General features: G+C 49.5%; 1 protein-coding gene across 1 annotated transcript in view; it reads right to left on the reverse strand.

Moving 5' to 3' along the window:
• The window catches only part of CDH23 (cadherin related 23), a 194755-nt gene that overhangs the window by 93699 nt on the left and 84631 nt on the right, over positions 1-16425 (reverse strand). The window contains exons 7-9 of the mRNA XM_051800244.1: positions 15862-16056; positions 11816-11944; positions 4882-4960 (exon numbers count right to left, since the gene is read on the reverse strand). Of these exons, the coding sequence (XP_051656204.1) occupies positions 4882-4960; positions 11816-11944; positions 15862-16056 (403 nt within the window). The remainder of the gene's footprint in view (positions 1-4881; positions 4961-11815; positions 11945-15861; positions 16057-16425) is intronic.

Raw genomic sequence — 16425 nt, forward strand, 5'->3', positions numbered from 1 at the left:
ACCAAAAATGTGCTTTTTAACACAAACCTCGCATCTCCAGGCTCAACACCTTTTCAAAAATCCTCCATTAAAAGCCATCTCAGAACCAGCTTTCTCCAGCGCTGACATGAACAGAGACAGTGCAGGTTCATCCTACTCCAGTGGTTGCCAATCCCAGAATGGTTTGGGTTGGAAGAGACTCGTTCCAATGCACCTGCCACGGGTAGGAACACCTTCCACTAACCCAGGTTGCTCATTGTGAATACACATTGAATCCCAAGAAGTTATATAGGAAGTCCCAGAAATTAAACAGAAAATACACTTTTGTTTCCTATTTACACATAAAAGGGAATGTATAGTTTTAATTACCGAAGGCCATTTGCTAGGGGACCACCTGCCACGCCAACCATTATCCCAATCATATCTCTTCCCAGTGATTTCTGGGTTGCCAGGGAGCTAAAGCCAGATGCCAATGTGACGACAAAACACCATTAGGAGCGTGGAGGAAGATGGGGAGCAACTGAGCCAGGAAAAGAGGGACTGTGACCACACCATCATCTCTGCTTTGTGCTGTCTCATCCCCTTGCACTGGCAGGGTGGGAAAAACAGCTTCTGATGGATAGCTCAGCGCAAGGCACTTTTCCACCCATCAGCATGTCCTCCTACAGAAACGTTCTGCTGTGATGCCTGCCTTTAAATCATGCTGTAAGGCCCTCCCAACAGGTGTAATTTATGAGGACTTCAACACCCTGGTAGTTCACCAAGCGAGTCGAATGTGGTAAAAGCTGGCACAATGTAGACAATGGGAATACTAACGTGAGCAGGTCCCATTTCCAAGGATTCTCCCTGATGTCCAGTTAAGGGACTCAGGGCGGTGGCTTGCTTTGCCCCTGTCTTCTTTATTAAGTTAGGTCCAACTATAAAGGGCAATGTCAGCAGCTGAGGGCTTGGAGACTTCTTTGGCCACTTAACCTTGCCTCAAGGATTTGTTCTGCACTTTCAAAAAGAAGGCATCGGGGCACTCTGGATCTGTTAAGACCATGGGAAACATGTTCTGAGAGCTACTGCACTGATTTTTATTTATATAAATGTATATAATTAATAAATATTTATTTATTTTATATATGACATTTTATTCCTTAGCAGATAATCCAGAAGAAAGGTGGAGGACAATTCTTTTCAGCTTCCCTCCCGCTTTTGTAACTCACGCTTCTATCGCATTGTGCAGACAATGATTTTTAATTCACCCTCCCCCTGGGATGCACCAGCTTTAGGAAGGGAGCACTTTGCCAGAAACTGCATCAGTCTCCTAAATCAATCCACTTTGGGGGAAAATAAACCCCACTGTAAGGGTTTGTGGATAGCCCTGAGGACCAGCTCGCTGACTGAAAGCCTCACGCTCGCTCCCCTCTCTCCTGAAGGACTTTCCAAGCCCCAGGAAGGACATATGGATTGCCCTTGTGCAATCCCCCATTGCCCATCCATCACCACACCTGAAATGTGTCAGGCAGGCAGAGACTGACATTCAGGACCCTTTCCCCTGGGTTAACCCCTCAGTGCCCACACAAGCAGCACAGGTCACCTTCACATCCTCATGCTATCCTGGAAATCAATGAAGCCCAAAGTTTACCACGAGAGAGCTACCTGTGAGACAACGCGATTTCCTAATAAGAGCTCGCGGGCCAGAGTCTCCTTCTGCCTATTAATTAAATTGCTGTTTAACTCACGATAAAAATCCTTCCTTTGGAGAGCCAGAGGATTCCCCGTGCCCCAGGCGATGTGCAGCGGCAGCAAACGTGAAAACACAGTGCCGACTGCAGGGCTGAACCTGCCGAGAGCACCGGGGCCCTCCGGCTTCCACCGGGAAAATCAATCTCCGTTAGCCCGGAGAGTTCCCCTAAATGAAAAGTCTTATCTAGAACAGGTCGTGTTATACAACAAGTCACTCGCTTTGCCTGGGAAATGAAAGATGATGAGGCAGAGTCCCCGGTACAGAGGCTATCTCCATAAATCTGCCAAAAAGGAACTGTGGATTACTTTGCTGGATTAATTATCTGTCCTTCAAACAGAGTCCTGACCTCAGCGGCTGAGCATCTCCAACCTGTCAAAGCAGCTGGGGAGGGAGGGCTTTCACAGGGCTCTGGCCACGGGCTGCCTGCACCCATGGGAAAAGCAGCAGGAACACCCCTCAGAGCGATGGGAGCACTGGCACTGACCAGCCTGTTGTCACGAGGGGCATGAACTGAGAGGTTTTAATCTGGATGTCTTCTTCAACTGGCCTTTTCCAAGGTGGTGAGCCCACTCCTTGTAAAGTGTGAGGCAAAAAAGTACATTTTCCTGTGGTTGAAACACTCATATGGGAAGGAAAGGGGAGAAACAATTGAATGGCTTTTCTCTATTAGGTATGGAAATTATTCCCAGCGCATCCAGGCAGGCTCACATGCCCAAGAGGACAACTAGCCAAAGCCAGGACACAGCTAGACCAGTGCTCCTCCAGCATTTCAGCCTTAACAGCTTTGTAAGCTGGCGGCATAAAGTTAGATCTTAAGTCTTATTTTATGTGGTTATGGTTAATCTTTTAGTTTTATTATGTTCCTGTCACGAGAGGACCTTGCGCTGGAGATGGCTTTATAAATAAGAGCTGCTGCAGTACATCCCAAGGGATGGAACCAGATAGGACAGCAGCAATTCCAAATTAATTTTTATACCCCACCTCCAAATCATACCAAAGCTTTAGATACCAACACCGAAGGGATGATAAATGGCCGGGTTTGCTTCTCAGCTCTCTCACTGCTGTACATTCAAGCCCAAAAGGTAAAATCAGACCAGCCAGATGCCAACCCTGTGCCCAAAACCTTGGGAGAGACAGGGAAAGGCATCATCTTTCCCTGCAGGGAAATGGGAGCAGCATCACTGCCACCTCCCCTCTTGGGAGGGAGCTGAGGAGCCAGGTATAATTACTACCTCCACTGGCCACTTTCACTTTTGCTTATGGTTGGTTTCTAATTTAATTTGCTTCCCCATTCCCATATGTTAGGGGGGTTTTTTTGTTTGTTTTTTTTTTCAGAATTGCCATAAAAATTTTCCAGCTCAGGCGCAAAAATGCTCGCTGACCTTTACCATCATGATTGAGGATAATGAGAAATTAATTAGGCTTTACCTGCCTGCCAAAAAAAATGGCCTGCCTTGGGTGAGCAGGGTTTTGGAAGTGCATTAGATGCCAGTCCCGTGTCTGGACCCTCAGGTCCATCCACAGGCTCATCCTTCCCACCACCCCTACTCCACAAGACCCCGGAGCCAACAGGAGAAGGGCTCCTGGTCAGTTAGGATAACACTCTGCAATTCTCATGTTTGGGAAAAAAACATAATAGTGCAGAGTAGTTTAATCACTCTTTGATATGTTCTGCCTGATTCTCCCATTCCAGAGCTGCCCCCCACCAGGCAGAACTGGGGGCAGGGACTGAACTCCTGGCATACACAAGCAGACTCAAGGCTGTTTGCAGTGATCTGCCTGCATGTCTCTCCACATTGCACTGTCACCCGGATCCCAGAGCATCCTGGTTCCCTGCCACTACCCCACTGCCCATCCAGGATGGCCAGGCTATTTTACCATTCTCACCACAATTCAGCAGCCTCTGAATTAGACTGATGTTTCAGTCCTGTCTCCAGTGAAAAAGATCCTGTATCAGCCAAAAGAAAGCCCCTGCTGCACTTTGGCCAGTTGATACCCACAATCTGGGAGAATCTCTCGAGTAAATTGCAGAGGGAATTAGAGGAATAAATAATCCTTGCATCTTCAAAGGCAGACCAACATGGGCACTTGCAGCCAGGATCAGTGGACTTGAAAGTCAGGGTGAAATCACCTTGACCCCTGAGGTTGATTAAAGAGGGTTTGAAATGGCTGGGCTTTAAGGAACAGAGACTGGAAAATTATTTCCACACGTGTAGCTCAGAGGAGCTGCCAGCCAGCACCCAAGCATGTGGCACAGCAGGGAGGGGAGGCACTGCTGCCGTTTCTTGCTGGGAAGAACCCCCTCAAAAGCAATGCCAGGAACAGGATTATAACCCAGACCCACCAAGCTGGTCCCTCATGCCTGGGTTAACCTGAGTAGTCCGTCTGTCCTCATCAAAGCAGTGTGTGAGAGCAGCCCAACGAGCATCAGTCTGCCTTGGGTGTGGCAGAGATTGCTGATCTCAAGGCATCTTAAATGAGTCACATCCTACCCCAAAAACTGGTCTCTCCTTAGAGCACCTATGTTTTATCTCGAAATGCCTGCCTGGATTGCCCTGCTTCGGGCTCGGTTGCTATCAGCAGAGGTCCCCAAGCTATGGAGCCAAAGGAGCCAAGCACTGCCAAGTGAGGATCCATGGGGATCCATGAGGACCCATGCAGTTGCAGCAATCCATTCACCCACCCTGGGAAGGGTTCCCGGCCTTCAGAGCCAGTCTGCAAAGGCAGGATCAATCCATGTGCCCGTCAGAAGGAAAAACCCACCATCACTTTAATTAAGCTTCGTTCTCCAGCTCTGCACCCTCATGGGTCCAGCCCTTGCATTCCAGCTTCTGAAACTTTTGGGAAACACCCCAGAAACCACCAGGAGCCATTCAGTCCGTAAACAGTACCACTCTCCCCCTGAACACAAAATCTCCTCCGTGAAGCTGAGCTGCTTGTAGCTCATCATTAGGAACGAAAGGTTTCAACACGACACATCGTCAAATTTGCCCTGAGCAACCTCGCCTATGGAAGGTGTCCCTGGCCATGGCAGGGGCGTTGCAACGAGAGGATCTTTAAGGTCCCTTCCAACCTAGGATTCCATGATTTCTCAGGTACGGGATGTGCCTTATTGCGGGGTTAGCTCCTCCATCCCTGCTGGGCTGCCCGCCGTGTCCCCCAGGACTCACCCGAGACGATGGTGTATCCGATGCCGCGGGGACGGCCCTTGTCCTGGTCGATCGCCGTGATCATCCTCACGGTGGTGCCCTGGGGAGGGACAGGGGACAGGTGTCACAGCCACCCCAGACAGCACTGCTGAGGCTGCCAGGGCGCCCTGACAAGGCACTGCCCCTGTTACCGCGGGCCAGTGCTTTGGATAACCTGTCCTAGGACAAGGAAAAGTCCCACCACCTGCCTCGTGGAGCAGTTCAGGCTCACCACCCATCACTTGCGTGTGAGCTGCAGAACTTTGCTAACCCATCCCAGGATGGAGCTGGGAATGCTGAGGGTATGACCAGGGGAACACACCCTCTAACCAAACCCCCTGAGTAGGGTGAGCTGCACTGTACCAGGGGAAGTGTCTGCAGGGACTGGAGAGGGCACTACCAGGCTCCATCCCTGTGCTGCTCATCCCCTGCTCAGAGGAGCAGGGTCACATCTGAAGCAGGGTCAGTGTGGTAAGCACAGCTACCAGTGCTTGAGGAAGCAGAGGAAGGAGGAACTGAAGGTGCAGCACAAGCCTCCTCACAGCTTCACAGCTGGTAGGCAACAGCACACGCTCCTCTGACACAAGGATTTTCACTCTGCAGTCCCTCAAGAACCAAAGGCAACAATTCCCTCTCATCACAACCTTCAGCACTGGTCACTACAACAGTTTTATTTACCACTGGCTTCCCAATTTCAACCTGTCCCTTTCTCCCTGTATTCTTCAAATGAGGCACCCCAGGCAGCATGGGATGCTCACACTGGCCAACTGCATAACTGAGCTGCAGAGATTTTCACTGACACCTTCAAGGAGGAGAAGGAGGAGGAGCGTTGGGCAGATGCTGAGAACCAGGAATTGCCCACAGGCAGGAGGTTCTGCAGCTGCCAGCTCACCCACTCATCCTCCATCCTGTGGGACAGGTTGTTTCTATAGCCCAGCGGAAAGATCTGAGAGTCCCCAAAACACAACAAAGAGCATAAAAGTGACCCAAAATTCTTATTTAGCTCTTGAAATAAAAATACCACACCGCTTATGTCAACTCCATAAGTCAACTTCCCCCGCCGCAGTGCAGTGAGCCCCTGTGAATACCAACACACGCACGCGCCCGTAATTAATGGAGTGTGAAAAAATTTACAACTCAGCTGTTCTTGTTTTCACTGGCTTATTAACAGTGGGGAAAGCAGCAAATTTTTTAATTTCCCCCCCCCCCCACCAAAGGAAATGTCAGCAGAGGCGTTTGCATGTGTAACGAGGGAGCAGAGCGGGTCGGCAGCCCCATGTTTGCCCCTCAATCCATCAGCTGAAGGCCAAAGGGAAAGCTGTGGCAGAAACATCACCAGTGGAAAACAGGGACTCACCGTCTTCCCTGGCTTCCAGGTTCGTGCCCCTGTGGGCTCAATGCCACTACTGGCCATAAAGCAGGCTCCCAGGGCCAGGCAGGCTGCCCATTCCCTGATCTCTGAGGGCATTCCAACAGAGTCCTTAAGTAAATCCATGTTATTAACTGAGAACATTAGCCATAAATCCCAGGTCACCAGCCTCTGAGCAGCGCTTGGCTGGTGAGGCTCAGCAGCCACCCGGAGAGCCTCTAAATCACTGACAATAACTGTGCTTTCCAAAGGAGCACGGACAGATAAAAAGCACAAGAAAAGTGGGAAAAGAGCAGGTGGGAAGGCAGAACAAGGGATGTGGAAAGGAGGGCAGGTCAAAATAGAGATGAAAAAAAAGGGCAATGCAATCCAGTGTGCTCTGTCTCACCTTTCTCTCACTTGTATTATAATTTATACTATATATAGAGAGAGAGTATAATATATATAATATATATTATTGAATTATAAATTATGTATTGTATTATATATTACTATATATATTATATAGCCTGTATTATATTGTGTACTATTGTATTATATAGCCTATATTGTATTACATATTATAATCATATTCAGCAGAATTAAACTTCATCCAAGCTTTAATCTCCCATCTCCACAGGGCAGATCTGAGCTCCCTTCACTCCTTGGCAAACCAGGAGCTCCTCCATGGAAGGGCAGTGGGTGAAGGCACTGGGTCTGTCTGACAGCTCGCTCATCACCTGTCAGACAGCTCAGGAGCAGCATGGAATGGGAATTGTGTCCTGCTGTGCACGCTGCAGAGGAAGGCAGCTGCAGGAGAGGGCAGGGCTCCTGCCATGGCTAGGGAATAGCAATGGGCTGCCTTATCTGCGGGAGAGGCCCCTCCTGCAGGAGCCAAGGGGAAGAAGGGTTGTTGGGAGAGATAAAAGGATGAGTGTGGATGTGGCAGCAGGGAAAGTCTGGGAGGGGTGGAGGGGGAATCTCATTCAGATATCTCAGCAGCGTGGGCCACAGAGATGCCCACAGGGAAGAAATGATCCAGACATTTGATCCCAGGAATGAGGGCTACGAGAGGCCACGCTGAGGTTCATCCTGTCCTTGGTAAGTTTGTGATGATGACTATCATGCTGGTGGCGTTTGATGTTGGGTCTCCCCCTCTTCTCCTCACAGCCCTGTGTTTCTCCTCCTTCCCCACAAGCCCCTTCACCAGCTCCTCCTGGAGATGAGCAACACTTCACCAGTGACCAAGAAACACGTGTTAGAGTGGTGCTGAGCTCCCTGCTGTTCAGGGATGCTATTTCCTGGAACCACAGCAAGGGCGGGGATCTGGGCACCTCTTCACATCCCACCTGGTTTCCATCAATCCTGACGGGTCTTTCACAAGACTCTTCCAATATCCACAAGACTGGCAGATGCCAGCTCCTGGGGGTGGATGATCCCTCCCTGAGCACCCACAGTGTTTAGGAGCAATCTGGATCCTTCTGGAGAAGGGGCTGGACAAGTGTCCCAGGGCAGGCACAATGTTTATCTGTGTCGCTGGTGGCAATTACTGCCTTCGTGGTGAGGAAGTATTCCCACTCAGAATGGGTTGGAGTGAGAGGATGTGATGCAAAATGTGGTGCTACACACAGGCTACACTCAGTACTCGGTACCTGTGATGGCCACAAAGTGCTTTGCCCACCACATCAGCAGAAATAACTACCCAGGGAGGAGAGGCTGGAAGTGGGAAAACAGCCCAAACAAACCAAATCCCTCATCTCAGCCGTACCACGATGGCAAAGATCGTCCCCTAACAAACCACATGTCAACAATTCCCAATTTATCTTCCAAAATCCTATCAGACCACATCACTATTCCTTTCACTGTCCATGTCTTGGTGTCTTCTACTTACCCACAGAAACCTCAGGCTGACTTCCAGTGCCAACAGCTCTGCCCTCAGGTATTTGTGGCATGAACCTGCAGCTCCCAGAAAGTCCCAAATATTCCTGACTTTTCTTAAAACAAGTCACAACTCACCTCCCTACTGCAGACAACAGTGGCTGCAGGGAGAAGGTTCAGCTGGTGGTACAGAGAGAGCAGAATAACCCTCTCCCTCTAGGGAAGGAGGAAGAAGGTTTATAAAAGTAATAATCTGGGAAAGCCTATGCTTAAAAAAAAGGCAAAGAAAATAAAGAGTGGCACATTATCCAAACAAAATCTGAGGGTTTTTTGAAGAGGGGCAGGAGTAAATCAATCCTTTTTTAATAAAACCCTGAGCTTTTAATAAAGTGTTCACACTGATGGGCTGGAAATATTGTAAGAAAGAATTAACTCGGAGCTATTGAGACTCTAGGGCAAAAATAGCACCGATTCTACATTATTTCTTCAACCCAAGGAGTTTCTGAGGAGGAAGAGGATGGTGCTGAAGAATTAAAACTGTTTTAATGATATCTGACACATAGCTGTACCATCCTATCATGAGGGAATACAACTGCTGGGCTTGGGACCAAGTGCCAACAGGATCTGCCCCCACTCTCACCTTCACGTGGCTCCCCGTGGGATGAAGCACATATTCATAGGCTGTCTTCAGCCTCAGGTTGTCTTCCAGGGAGTGGATTTCTCCTCTCTCTCCCCTAAAGTGAAGCTGTGGTGCTGCCTGGACCATGCCCCAGCTGAGGTCCAAAAGTGGGGGCTCATCAGAGCAACACTCCTCTGCAAGGGGAAATGGCCCCTCTCCCTCCAACCCCATCAACTTGTCTGGAGGACATGGAATCACAGAACCCTTTAAGTTGAAAAAGTCCTCTGAGATCACTGAGTCCAGCTGTTCCCCCAGCACTGCCAAGGCCACCACTAAACCATGTCCCCAGGTGCCACATCCACATGTCTTTTAAATCCCTCCAGGCACGGTGACTCCACCACTTCCCTGGGCAACCTGTTCTGGGGCTTGACAAGCCTTTCAGTGACGTTCAGCATCAACCGGCGCACAGACGCTGTGAGGACAGACACCCAAAAAACACTCTGAGGATGAAAAACACGCCACCAAGCTTTGCCACAGCTGCAGGCAGCTTTGGTGCACTCAGGTGCCCTGGGAGAGATGTCTGAGCCATGCTGGGATGATAAACAACATCAAGAAAGAAGATACAACACCTCCAGGGACAGCAGAGTCTCTCCCCGCTGTGTCCTCTTCCTTTGCCCGATAAGAAATTGCTTTATTCTCAGTGTCAGAATAAGCACCTGCCCAAAATGCTTCTAAATTATGCTTCCAGATCCCGGCCTGAGAAAAATAAGAGCTACAACGGCAGTTCTCTCCCCTCTCGTGCCCCTCCACCCCTTTTTCTTCTTCTTCTTCTCTTACAGGATTAGGGACTTGAAAGGCGAAGCACAGCCCAGCGTTGCAGCAGGAGGAGGGGGGGCAGGGAGTGCTTCAGAAAGCTGCCACGGCAAAAAAAAATCCCATTTCTCACTTTTTAATTCCAGTCAATTCCAGTCAAAGGGCTGATAGAGATCTGTTTGCGGTAATTTGCTGCAGTTTATCCACTCTTTTCACCTTCTATCGACTCTTCACTGCCGGGCCGGCTGACATGCTGTTACTCGAGTGAGGAAATTAAAATTTGATGCAATAATCCCAAATAAGAAGGATTTTATTAGGTAATGTATACACTTTAGATGAGGTATTCTCGCCTGATACATTGATAGAGGAACACAGAAATGCTGTGCACCACAGATAAAAAGAGAGGCAAGAGAGACGGGGAGCGGGCGGGTGGAGCAGCAGTGAGGCCCTGCTCTGTAGAGTTGGGGCTGAGACGGAAGAGGTCGGGCACATTTTGACCTGCTGAGTCCAATGTCAGGGTAAACATCACTCAAAAATGCACTGCAGCCTGTTGGCTTGACCTGTAGGCCTGGTTTTGGACAGCCACTGACCAAGGCCAGGCTCCTCATCCAAATTTATTGTTATCATTTTGATAACCAAGATGTTCTCTCACTCCATGCTCTCTTGGAGGGGGTGAGGCAGAGCTGATGAGACTTCCACAGGGAGACAAAAATTGCACATAGTTAACATTTGGACTTGATGATCTTTGAGGTCTTTTCCAGCCTAAATGACTCTGTGTTAAACCCCACACCCTTGTTTCAGCAGTGGAATTTCTCCCAGGAAGGCAGGGACTTGGGGTCCAAACCACTCAAAGCAGCCCTCATGTTTTGCAACCTTCCTCTTCACCGTGTCTCTGGTGTCACCTATCTGTCTTGGACACCACATTGCACGTTGCCAAGAGAAATTAAAATCTCTAAACCTGCCTGAAAAGTGCTGCCTGGTGAGTACTCCTTCCTTCATTTCCTGTATCAGGGTTACACTGTGGTTATTTGCTGCTTTCCCTACTGCAAACATTGTATATTCCGGGAAAAACATGTCAGTGCCTCAACACAAAGAGATCTTTGAGCCTTAAAATATATTATTATTATTGGAAGGGGATGCCCTTTCCTGGATAGCAGGTCACTCCATGAAGGTGATGCGGTCTACAATTTTTTATACTCGTGGATCTTCCATTTCTTTCAGTCCATCTAAGGCTTTTCTTCCTCCTAGTTAAGGTTGATCTAAATTGTGGGGGTTTTTATTTCCCTGCAGCTCACTCTGCCCATACCAAAAATACACCCTAATCTCAGCAAAACTTTCACTTTGTGCAAGCAATTCATGAATAAGCCATTTTTTGGCCATCTCTGAGCCAGCAGATGGGTAATGTGCTGTCTGACCACAGGATTTGGGACAGCAGGACTCAGCCCTATTGATCCAGCACTCTCCATGTCAGGGCTTTTGCTCAGAGTGAATAAAAAGGAATTCCCTCTTCTGCTGTGTGCACTGAGCCATCAGGCATTTGGGATCCCAGAGTTGTTATGGGATGCACACATGGTATGGGCACACACCATGCCGCTGTTTAAGGCAGAAGGTTTTTCCATCCACACACAAAAATATTTCCCTATATGCAAAGTGATGGGATGCACAGCTGTGCCTTGGGAAGGTGGATGCTACTGGGGAGGGCTGGTGCTTGGACTGAAGGCCCTGGGCACCCTTGCTGGGAGCAGAGCAAACAGCTCCCAAGGCCCTGATGTCTGCTGTTGTTAGGGGGGGAAAAACCCCCATCCCTGCTGTATTTAGAGACTGGGAGACGTTTTTCCACAAACAGTGAGTTTGCTGACAAACCGAGTTTCGGAAGAACTAAAATGATTGGATCAATTTGGCAAAACCTGGGGGAAAAGACTCAAAGTGCTGAAATGGCTGATGATTCTGGCATTTTCAAAACTGCCTCATTTCAGGAGCGTTTAAATTTTCCTTCAAGTTCTCTATTGGAAATGGCATGCAGATAGACTGTGGGGAGGGAACAGGGTAACTGGCTGCTAAGAACAGCCTTTGTAAAATTTAAGAAAAAAAGCTCAGGAAAATATTTGACTTGGGGGTTCAGCCTTCCTAAACCCCCTGGCTTAGGCTCCCTTTTTTTTAAAAAAAAAAAGGCAAAATGTTTTGGAGCTGGCTGGAAACACGTTGCTTCAGAAAGAAACCCCGCGGTCCTGCCCGTCAGAGCGAAGCACAGCCCTTACCGGAGGTGAGTTCTCGTAGATGTTGGTGCTGTAGGGCAGGTTGATGAAGATGGGGTCCATGTCCTGCACGTCCGTGATGGTGATGGCCAGGTTGGCCAGAGTAGACAGCGGCTTGTTTTTATCTTGGTCCTTGAAAAAATGAGGGGTGGGGAGGAGAGAGAAAGGATTTCTATCAGAAACCGCAGAATTATTCAGCAGCATTAAGTCTCCTGCAGCTGTAGTTGGGCCAGAATCTCTGAATAGTGGAGGTAATCATCTCTTTTTTCAAGCTACCTGCTGGAATTATTGTCCACTGCACCTCCCTCTAAGCTGAAACACAATATGCATTTCATTCCAGCATCAGTCCTTTAAAATAAAGCAAACACCAATTTAGTTTTCATCACATTTTGAGTGAAAATGCAGCAACACTGTTCAAAATATACTTCAAAACATAAATCCCCTCCTAACACAGACACAGTCCAGGGTCCCTCTGCATGGTGAGACCCAGGGGTGGCTGCCAGCCGTGTCTCACACCAGCACATCATAGCAGAGTGTCTCATACCCACCACCAGTGCTGATGCCTCAGCACAGCTTGGGCTCCATCAGCTGGAACATGACCCAAGTCCACCAGCTCCCTCGTGTTCCCACTGCTCTTCCAAACCCCATGGGCTGCCTTGCAGTAGCAGCTTTATTCTGTTCTGTATTTGCTGCTCCAAGCTCTGGCAGAGGGTATGTACACCCAGTGCTGCTCCTGGGTTCGCAGGATGCCCGGGCTCTCACACAGAAGGCAGAGTGGAAACCCTGAATTGCAGGATTCACCCCCACAGTAACAACATCCTTTCTCCTGGGCTGCTACAAACCTCTCCCCTCCTACCTTGCCTGAGGACTGGCAGGATCGAGGTGACCATCCTCCCTGCCCTGCCAAGCAGGTCACAAGCATGCAGAGGTCTCAGAAGGACCAGTCGTGGCCCTTGAACACTGAAATGCTCCGAGCAGGACCATCAGTACCCTGGAGCACTGCATCCAGCTCTGGGGCCACTCAGCACCAGAAGGGTGTCAAGAGGAGGCCATAAAGATGCTCTGAGGGCTGGAGCCCCTCTGCTGTGGAGCCAGGCTGGGAGAGCTGGGGGTGTTCACCTGAAGAAGAGAAGGATCCAGGGACACCTTGAAGCCCCTTCCAGTGGCTAAAGGGGCTCCAAGAGAGCTGGAGAGGGACTTTGGACAAGGGCCTGGAGGGACAGAAGAAGGGCAAATGGCTTTCCACTGACAGAGGGCAGGGTTAGATGGAATATTGGGAAGGAATTCTTCCCTGTGAGGGTGGGGAGGCTCTGGTAAGGTTGCCCAGAGAAGCTGTGGCTGCCCCATCCATGGAAATGTTCAGGGCCAGGTTGGATGGGGCTCTGGGCAACCTGGTCTAGTGGAAGGTGTCCCTGCTCATGGCAGGGAATTGGACTAAATGACCTTCAAATGTCCCTTCCAACCCAAACCACTCCATGATTCTATGATCATCTCCCTTTCACCCCGTCACATCCCATCAGGATGGAGCCTCAAGCACTTTCCCAAAGCAAGACCCTTTCCCTGCAGCCAATGCCACAGCAGTAGGCACTGCCACCAGCTTCTCCTGGCAGTGCCCTGCTGCCCGTGCTTTTCTTGCTGAAGTCTCATCCCATGAGCGCTCAAAAGTGTCCCCAATGCCCACAGCCCTTTGCTAAAAGCGTAGGAATAAAGGGAGAGCACATGAAGGGAAGGAAATCAATCTCTCCTTACCCCCAGTCAAGCACTGTGCTGGAAAGCAACCATTAGAGGTTACCACACACTCCTGCAAAGCGGCTCTGAGTAGCAGCAAAGGCTGATTGCCAGAAGATTAATGTTAATTTAAACCGTATTCAACAACACAGCTTGTACATTATCCTCTTAACCCGCGGGCCTCGGTGTTCAGGGCCTGGATGGAGGCTTACTTTGGACTCCACTCTGCTGTTAGTGTTATCAGGCTGAAGTCCTTTGTTTCTTCAGATAATTTTCTTTCCCCTCCCCTTCACCTCTTAAGTTTTGTTTAAGGCATCACAGATCACCGAAGAAGCGAGCACACTTCCAGTTTCCTCACTGACTGTCTCTCCTGCCTCTGTCTGCCCTTGCTGCCTTCCTCCCTGGTGTGAAATGACTCCTGCCTTGCACCTGAGCTCCCCAGCTCTCCTTGCAGCCACCCTGAATTCACCATCAGCCCAGTTCCCACCCCGGACCATGCAAACTCTTCATCAGGCAGGCAAGAGACTGCATTTGCTCTTCCAGCTCCTGCTACACTTCTGCGACTCTCATCCTTCTCCCCTAGCATAGATTTGCCCCGCAGTTTCTCATCACTTCTCTTCTAGGGATTGCTACAACTGACCAAGCCAAGGAGACATGCCCACAGCTGCCATCCAGCCAAGTTCAGAGACTTAATATTTAAGTCTTTTTTCCCTGAGCTGGAAATCACTATATGCCATGAGCACATAGAGCAAGTATCAGCTTATCAGGGAAGTTGTGGCTACCCCACACCTGCGAGTGTTCAAAGCTTGGCTGGACAGGACTTAGAGCAACTTGGTCTAGTGGAAGGTGTCCCTGCCCATGGTAGGGGAGTGGAACAAACTGAGCTTTAAGATCCCTTCCAACCCAAACCATTCTGTGATTCTATGAAGTACCAGATATGCCCCCATTTTATCTTCGCTGGGATATGGGGCTAAATGGAACTGGATGGATCAAGGTGACATCCTTGCATCCTTGAGGAAACCAGACCCATGGAAGAAAGTCCCTTTTCCATCATGGATGATGTTTGGTCCCACATTTCCTAACCTGCCAGACAGTTCAACAGCACATCCCAGGAAAGCGTGCCAGCAACAGACACCAATAAGGAAACAAAGAGAGGCCCGCTCACCACTGGAATATTAAAAATAACATGAGGTATGTTTCAGAAAAAGAACAAGCTTCTGGGGGAGATTCCACAGCCTGGAACATGCGGGGCTTGGGCTGAAAGGTTGTGGTGTTTGCCTGTGGCCCTGCAGTCTGTGAGTGCCCTGTCTCGGCACCGTGAAGAGCAAAGCAGCCCTGGACAGCCCTCCCGTGTCCTCCTGACATTTGTGGTTCTGCATCAAGACAATGATCTTGATTAAATCACATGCTTCGAGAGTTCTAGCCAGCTGCCTGCAGGAGTCACAGAGGGTTTTCCCCCCCTCTCCTGAGTGCAGAGTTGGTCAGATGTATTCTAGAGCTGAATCTCACCTTCCTCTGTTGAACCTGAGATGGGAAGAAACCACCACCCAGATCACCTGCTTGTGTGCTGCTCCACATTCTCAACTCTCACTAGATTTAACACCAGGGAAGAAGTTTCCCATTCAAATGGGCCATGAATTTACCATGGTGGATGCATCTCCCAAGGGTCCCCTCCCAGTATGATGGTATTGACTACAATTAGGACTTTGCTTTCTCCTTTGTCCACCAAAACTTTAACTCATGATGTCTGAACTTCATACAGGTAAATCCACCTGTAATAAACCATGATGTACAAGGAATGAGCCTGGGGGATTAATATACTAAAGAAATCCTTCCCTGTGAGGGTGCTGAGGCCCTGGCACAGGTTGCCCAGAGAAGCTGTGGCTGCCCCATCCCTGGAAATGTTTAGGGCCAGGTTGGACGGGGTTCTGGGCAACCTGGGCTAGTGGAAGGTGTCCCTGCCCATGGCAGGGGCATCAAATGAGATGGTCTTTAACGTCCTTTCCAACCCAAACCATTCTGTGATTCTATGAATGGTCTGTACGGCCTGTACTGGGTTTCATCACCAAGGGAGCTGCTCCCCTTCATGCAGAAGCCCCTGACAAGCCTGAGATGCTGCTGGAGAGGTGTAGCTGTGCTCCACACAGATTTGAAACTACCCAGGCACTGCATTGCTACAATACCTCGCTAAGTAGAAAACACTGGATATGCCCAAGGAGATGCCAGAGTAGGGCAATAAAATAAACAAGCGACAGCTCCTTCCCCATTGCAGCCCCCGCAGACACCACCTCCAGCCCTGCAGCAGCCAGAGGGGGACTCACCGTGGCGTTCACCTGGAGCTGGTAGGCCTGAGTCACCTCATAGTCCAGCTCTCGGATCACCGACACGATGCCACGGCCACTGTCGATGGCAAAGAAGCTGGAAGGGGGCTGGAAGGAGTACAGCACACTGCCCCCAGCCCCCTGGTCCGGGTCCGTGGCGTTCACGATGAAAATCGGAGTGCCCACCGGGGTGTTCTGGAAAGACACGATAAGCATCAGTAATACTGTGCACCTGCCCATTTCCCCATCAAACACACATCAGTAATTTCCTCTACCCGCCAGAGGGAATTCCTAGAGACCCGACAACTTCAGTCCTGTGTTTTCAGGACATTTAGAAGTTATACAGTTGCATTCTTTATGACAGTATTGCAGGAGCTATAATAGTTGTTACACACTTATAATAATAGTTATACAGCTATGGTCAAGATGGCACTCTATCACAAACCCATGTTTTCCCACACATCCCAACTTCCCAGAAAAATTGCTCTCTTTGCTGAAACTTGCTTTCTGTCCAAAGGCATTTTTATTTTTGATGCCAATTCCCTCAGGATTTTCACCACAAGG

The sequence above is a fragment of the Manacus candei genome, unplaced genomic scaffold, assembly GCF_025592945.1.
Source record: "Manacus candei isolate 608988 ecotype Guabito, Panama unplaced genomic scaffold, ASM2559294v1 h1tg000050l, whole genome shotgun sequence".
Lineage (NCBI taxonomy): Eukaryota > Metazoa > Chordata > Aves > Passeriformes > Pipridae > Manacus > Manacus candei.